The sequence below is a fragment of the Montipora foliosa genome, chromosome 8 (assembly GCF_036669935.1).
Source record: "Montipora foliosa isolate CH-2021 chromosome 8, ASM3666993v2, whole genome shotgun sequence".
NCBI lineage: Eukaryota > Metazoa > Cnidaria > Anthozoa > Scleractinia > Acroporidae > Montipora > Montipora foliosa.
Window position 1 is genome coordinate 29,755,522 of NC_090876.1, and position 7,500 is coordinate 29,763,021.

General features: G+C 37.7%; 1 protein-coding gene and 1 long non-coding RNA gene across 3 annotated transcripts in view; one reads left to right on the forward strand and one right to left on the reverse strand.

Moving 5' to 3' along the window:
- Nucleotides 1–7,500, forward strand: part of LOC138013244 (ETS translocation variant 1-like) — a 15,450-nt gene that overhangs the window by 7,335 nt on the left and 615 nt on the right. For both annotated transcript variants that reach the window (XM_068860267.1, XM_068860266.1), the window contains 2 exons: nucleotides 2,306–2,416; nucleotides 6,351–7,500. The exon at nucleotides 6,351–7,500 is cut by the window's right edge and continues 615 nt beyond it. In XM_068860267.1, the coding sequence (XP_068716368.1) occupies nucleotides 2,306–2,416; nucleotides 6,351–6,889 (650 nt within the window). In that variant the 3' untranslated portion in view covers nucleotides 6,890–7,500. The remainder of the gene's footprint in view (nucleotides 1–2,305; nucleotides 2,417–6,350) is intronic.
- LOC138013245 (uncharacterized) lies at nucleotides 292–1,747 on the reverse strand. Its single transcript, XR_011125193.1, has 2 exons — nucleotides 1,114–1,747; nucleotides 292–469 (listed from the first exon to the last, which is right to left on the reverse strand). It is a non-coding gene; the product is annotated as an uncharacterized lncRNA (long non-coding RNA).

Consider the following 7,500-nt stretch of genomic DNA (forward strand, 5'->3'; position numbering starts at 1 on the left):
TTCACAATCATTCGGCAGGTGTATTTCGGCTCTGAATGGACTAAATTTTGCCTGATTAATGGTTTTCGGGACTCCTCTCTTTCTGAATACAGTAGATCCTTTCAAAAGGAACAAGACCCTCCTTCTCCCACCAGCAGAAAATTACTCGGAAAAGTGCTGTGCATGACCTTTTAATTTGCTAATTGGGTTCAAATAAAAAGACTGAAGAGATTTAGTCCCTTTGACGAGCTTGTGCGGGGAACAAAAAAGAGCGTTTATTCGGTTAAAGTCAAGAATATAAAAACACTTCACTGCCTTCATTCTCTTATTTTTTTATTCCTAAAATAAAAAAGGGTTGTGTCAAATCTCAGAGTGAATAGTTATGCTTGCAGCCATTTTATAATCTCCGCTTCGTTGTTGTGATGAGGAGGAATCCGTGAAAATTTCTGTGTGTTATTTTCTATCCGAAACGTTGGATTTCTCTGGTTTCCTGTAAGATAATAAAGATAAAAAAAAATTCAACGTCTTAGTTTTTGTTTATTCGAACTTTTCTTCTCTTTTTTCTCTTAATTACATAAGTATGTAGTTTGGTTTGATCAGGGTTCGGTCGATGGAGTACTTCACCCACAACTCAAAAGAGGATTTTTTTGTTAAAGTGTAAATTGAATTTTCAATATTGCGGCGCGCCCCGTGTTATCAGAAGTTTATATGCATCGTGACTCAGTGCTAATCAAATGTAATTTTCATGTACAAGAAAGAAATCCAAGCACGCAAAAACGCTGCCATTAACTGCTTTCGGTTTCGCAATTTCTCAAAATGAAATGGACTTCCAGTTTGTGTCAAACATAAAAAGAATGCTCCAGGCGAATTTCGAAATCACCTGCGTAGCTTTTGGATCACGTTTCAAACGCAAAGCCCACTCGAAGCTTCACTGATCGTGCTAGTTAGAAAAGAAAGACTGTTAGCTCTTCCCGAAAGAATTTTAAGGCAATTTTACGGTTTTATGTTGTTAATAATTGTACATGCTGTGACTGACTTTCTTAAGTGCTGTACGGTTGATGTGTTGTTAGACTTTACAAATCAAAGGTTCCTTCGTTCATTTACCAGTTTACCAGAACACATATTCACCGGTACCTTTCCGTCATAGTATTTCTCAGGCATATAGTTCACCCCGAAGCTGATATTCTCTCGTAAAAATGTCTGCAAAAGTAACCATTAATGTCCAAATGATTGTAAACCGACCTTCGTAGCTTTGTCTTAAGGTTGAATCGGGCAAAAGGAGCTGATTCTTAAGATCTTGAAGAGTTTCTTTGCTCGTTGCTAATTCGTCGATTGATCCAATAAGAGCCGAGTAAAAAGTGTTCAAGGTCTTGAAATGCATTCGAATATCAAGGTAAAAAGGAAGAGAAGCTGCAATTTATACCGAAGACAGGATATTTACTGTGGTAAACGGGAAGCGATATGTCAACAAGAAAGGGCGGAAACGATCAGAGATTTAAGAGTCTATACTTTAAAAACACTCCGCTACGGGAAACAGGTTAATTTCTACTCGTCCTTTAAAACAAGAAAGAGATTAGAAGCGCTACAGACTTATAACTTTTGTTTAATTTCATCCTTTCAAGTAGAAACGAGGAAGAGGATAATGTTTCTAATCTTTGCTCATTTGACTTCCATCCTGCGGCTCTTCACTTTCTAACGCAATATTTGGTCCAAATTCCTACAAATGATCTACGTTGCGCTCCTTAGTGACAACGATTTTTTCTTTCCTGTTTAAACATGCATGTTATCAAACGGACGTAAGTAACGTTAAATCCGCTTCGCGTGAAAAATAACACAATACGAGTAACAAAGTACTGTTTAATATGAAAATGTCTGCAGATCTTTGCTTTCTAACAACCCCACACACGCTTTCCATGCTTTCATCAAAACAAGACTTTTAAGGACCCAACCATTTTGATTTTCATTTGCGCTAAAATATGACCGGACATTGTATTCAGTGTGCGTTTGCTAGTTGCTAAAATAATAAGCATCCGACGTTTAGAAAAGCCGAGTGCTTCATTCTATTGAGGCTATCGAATAGATCGTCCGCAAGGCTTCACGGGCTGTCGGAATGGCTGTTGTTGAGAAATTTGGTAAGAAATATATTTTTGGTCTTTTGAGGCTCTTTCGTTGATTTTGAAAAACACTTAAATAACAGCCACTTTGATATTTTGATATGGAAGTCCATGGAATCCTTGTCTCTGTAGAAAATTAAATTATTTGAAAATGATGTTGTAGTAATTGCGTAAGCATCTGAATTGTTGATTTTTTTTGCTTGCGTTGTTAGCTGCAGTCTATGATCCAAATGTGCATTCATTTTATGACGAACCTTTGCCATACCCAGAGAGATACCACAAATATACAGAATTCAAAGATCACAAGCCAACTTACAGAGACGGTAAGTTCTATTTAATATTAGAAAAAACAAGTTATTGTATGCAGGTAACTTCAGTTGGTGCAAAATTTACGCCAGATATTTCCGTACCATTCGAGACATCATTTTCAGAATGAAATCAACACAACGAACATATGTCGTGTAGTTTTAGGTTTTATTTTTTGTACATGACAGCAAATGAAAAACAACGTGAACTAAAAAATATTTGCGTAGTCACTTGAGTGAGCGGAAGAAGAAAGCCATTCAAATTATTCTGATTAATACAACTCTGCTGTAATATGTAAACCATATATTACGGATGATTCACTGAATTTTGTATAAAGAATTTATATCCCTTTTACAGTAAGTCCATATCACATGCGAGAGAAGGAAAATAAAAACACAAATTCTTTACTTTACACCTGTCGTGCACAACTATCGCTGCTCAAGATTAAACAAAAAGGCCGCGAAAGCATTTTTTTTTAAATTGTTGAGAAATAACAACCCTGTCCTTGGGGGTTTTGTCATTCTGTGTTTTCAAGGTGTTGAATCTTACTCTATACAGCTAAACTGATATTTAATGATAAGCCCGTAAAGTCTGACAAAATCCCATATTCTAAGATAACAAACAAGCGATATGAGGTACGTCTTAAAAGGCAGTTCACTATCTTTGGCTTGCACTAATTACGGGCGCAATTTTCATTGCGTTCATGAAGCAGCAAGCGGCCAACATAAATTTCAAGCTACTCATCAGATATTTATCAAAAGCTCGCCATTACCCCGGTCATTAAATGAAAGAACCGTTTTCCGGAAAAAAAGGAAAGGCAAAAACTTTGCTTTACCATCACTTTTATTTTTACTGGCAATTTTTCTGGTAAAAACGAATCTTTGAAAATGAAAAAATTGCCGCTAAGATTTAATTGCTTAAATTGGACGAAAATTCGCCTCCTTTTCTATTTTATATCATCAATTAATTCCAGGAAGTTTCTTTTCCCATTAAGGAATAAATATTCTTCAAAAAGACAACTTTCTCTGCAAGATATGAATACTTTTAACGCAAAACAAAATGCTAGACTAGCTGGAGAATAGGGCCTGTGATGAAATCTGAAAGAAAGGCCCGGATGTTGTTCGCGAAATAGACAATAAACACAAATTCAAGTAGATTTGGGGCGAACAAGTTTTTGTTCGAGAATCAGTGGGAAAGGCTCTACCTTTTAACTAAAATTCCGTTCTTTTCGAGAAGGCGTCAGAATAGTGTTCTTTTTTGCATAATCAAGAGATAAATTACTTTTAGCAAAATCAAACACTCTGACGCCAAACTTCTCTTCAGTCGTGACAAATGTCAAAATCATTTGATTTGTATTCAGTTTACCGAACTTTGCACGTCACAAGATTAATTTCGATCTTTTATTTGTTATTTTCGTCTCGTAACTTAATTAAAACGTAAAATGCATGCGTTTTTCAAGGATAACCTACCGCACGCTAAATTATCTCACATGTTATGCAATCAATTTGACAAGAAAATCAATCGATGGTTTGGATTATTCAGATCTATAAAAGTCTACACCTACAAACTGAGTACTGCAGTGTTGCGGCAAACACTGCGTTTTTACAGCCGCGCAAATGCGTCATCTGCCATCCTGAAGTTTCTTAAAAGCCTGACAATATTTTGAATATCAATAGAAGTTAGAAGAGCCATTTCATATCTCCTTGCGCTTTGTCTAATTCTACTCGCTAATGGTGTTTCGTTCTAATTAATCAGGTATTGCTGTATCGCGCATACACATGGCTTTTCTCATATCAAATTCGTTTCGAATTTTCAGTCTGTGTAATAGTAGTTGATTGCAATTTACGATTCTCATTGTGACGCCGGCAGTAACGGACATGTCAGCCTTAGCTCCGGCAGGGTATCTATCTCGACCAGAGAAAGAACTAAGCCAAAAAATATATACATATATATAAAAGAAAAGAAAAATGGTGTGTGAAGCAGACACGTTGAAAACCGGTCGTTAAGAAGTCCCTTTCTTTCTGTACACGTTTGTGTTTCAACCACTGACCATTTCAATCGCAATGAATCCTCCCGTGGCAGAGAGTTCAATGACAAGAGTTCGTAAACTGAAAACAAACTGACTTAAATGCTATCAGGTCATCGCTTCATACTATTCCATGCCCACGCGTGCAAAATATTGCACACCAAATTCGATCATACCGTTGGAACATTCTTCTCGGGCCAAACTGAGATTGAAACCATTAATTCTAAAAAACTCTGAGGTATCCGGCTGGATGATTTGTGCTGCTTAATACTTTAAACTAAATCATTCCAATATCCATAACATTAGGCACTGATTCCAAGGAAGCAGGTTCAAACAATTATAAGCTGTTTTTTCTTTGCTTTCTCACGACAGTTTTGGGGATTTTTTTTCAGGTTTCTAGTGCTGTATATTAAAGTAACTGGCAGAATGTAGTGGCTAAAAAGCCAGTGGAGCCGCCTATTATTCAACCATATCAACTATAAGATCGTCGTCCGAGCTTAGAAAGATAGATTACATGCTAGCTCTGGGAACCTCACATTTATTGGTTAAGGAACTAGCATTTCGAGGCCTTAGTTTGTAAAGCGACTAAATGCAAAAACCGAAGGATGATCCGCCTACTACTTACAAGGCGCCTTCATGGATCCTAACCCTAACCCTTAAAAATGAGCAAGAGATAATGGAACACTGATGTGTCGCTCAGCTACTGTATGCGTATCTGCAAAAGCGAAAACATCTAATATTTATCCAGAATTATGTAATTTCTGGATCACATTCATACCGAACGGACGCAGCTGAAATATCTACGGAAGTTTGCTTCACGAAAACCTCTAAACAGAGGTGTTGTAAATTCTGCTACCGGCAAAATAATTTCAAGCTTTCAGCTGCAGATATATTTAGGTATTCATTCATAACTTCCCTTACATCTGCACAGCTTGCAATTAAAGGACAAGATTAGGACAGGTGGCAGGCGAATCTTCCTCAAAACCGTCAGGGCTTCATTTTTTTTATATTTATCATAAAAATTGTGCCCGAAAAAGTAGGCGCCTCCATATCCCAAAGATTTGCCTAGCGGCTGGATTCAATGGAAATGTAAAATACTTGATAGGGATTTCTTATTACTATTTCTTCATTTCATCACATTTACACACTCTGAGTTAACCAGAACTGCACCATAGGCCATGACGTTTTTCATTGAAACTGTAATTATATTGGTAACCTTAGAAGATTCTTCCTCGAAGAATTGAGTGAAGAAAACGGTGCTGTACAGGGTGGATCCAGCTTTCGTATGTGCAGCCGGATAAACTTTACTGTAACTAAACGGCTTTGGATAATGTTTGCCTCCTAATAAGTGTTCTCCAACTTAGTCCCAGAGTTAGTTTTGTAATGTGTTTATGTTATTACATGTAAAATCGCAGTCACGCAACAATCACCATATCGCATCAACTCAGAAACTGTCTTGATACAACGCTCTTTACAAAACTAAAGATATTTATTTATAGTCACCAAAAAGCAATCACGTCAATTCCCGGAAACATCCTTATCATCCATATCATCATGAGAAAAACACTCGATAAACGAGTAAAGAGTATATAAAAGAACATTGAAAACATTGTCCTGCTGAATTGCGTTACGTAAACTTAAAATGACATTATCACTGTGAAAAGAATAAAAAAATAGAATGGAATAGTGTTGCTGTAAAGGAAACGCAAAAGCCGCCCTCCTGTACCCATAGTTTTCAAAAACTGTGAATGCGTATTGAAATGATTTGACTGGATCATTTACTTAACTTAGGTAAAGGGGAAAGGGGAAGCTATATACAAGATTTACGTCCAGGCAAAACGTTTTTAGATATGAACAAGAAAGGTTTAACAATTTTGTCAGGGACTGTAGCTAACTTGTCAGGTTAATTTGTTCCTGTTTTATAGCTCCCGAATTTAAAGTACCAAATGGAGTGACCTACCCGGAACCCAGAGCCTTTCAAAGAAGGGGGTCTTTACAACTCTGGCAATTCCTGGTCGCCCTTTTAGACGAGCCTGAATGTTCCTCGTTTATCGCTTGGACAGGGCGTGGTATGGAATTCAAGCTCATTGACCCTGAAGAAGTTGCGAGAAGATGGGGCATTCAAAAAAATCGTCCAGCCATGAACTACGACAAACTAAGTCGATCTCTTCGCTACTATTACGAAAAGGGCATCATGCAAAAAGTTGCAGGAGAGCGTTACGTGTATAAATTCGTGTGTAGTCCAGAAGCGTTATTCAGTATGGCTTTCCCCGACTCGCAAAAACCTTACATCAAACCAGAGTGCAGGGAACCTAAGCCTGTGAGCCCACATACCAGTCAGCAGCTTCTTCCAATGCCTAAAGATCCTTTCCCGAAGCCACCATTCCCACAACAACATTACGTCACACCAACAGCGAATTGCTACCAAGCCGAGTGGGACCTAGATACCACATGCGTTTACTAATTACCTGATAAAAAGAAGCACAAATCCTATTTTAACGATACGTAGACTACATGATGATCGCCTGGACAAAACGCCGCTGAGTTGAAAACAATGCAAGTCTCTGCTCAGATGGTGCATTGGGGTGACAAGAGTTGGTTGTCCGTATTTGCCTAATGAGTCATCCAAAGCCTTGTAACAAGACATTTACTACGTCAATAAAGTGCTCTTAAATAGCTTTCAATTGGATCAATTCTAAAAGGTTTTTGCCATTGAGTCATTATACTTGGCGCTAGTAGTAGCGGGATTCATAAGTAATAAAAGATATGATTGAATTTCGATGCAGTCCGCATCTTCGATAGATGTTTTTTCAGAGGATGATTCGTGTAAAAAAACGAACTTTATTCATGCCCTTTGGCGAGTACAAGAGGAATCCCGTTGGGCAATGTGATTGGCTGAAAATCTTCATGCCATTTTGTTGACAATTCATAGGAAGCAAACACACAGCCAATCACGTTTTACCCAAGAGCGTTTCGCACGCCTTTTATCGGCTTCTTGTTTCACGCTTCTTGCGAAGATGATTGGATAATTGAATTTGTCTGTTGAGATTTCCAATATAAATAATTGTCTTGAAT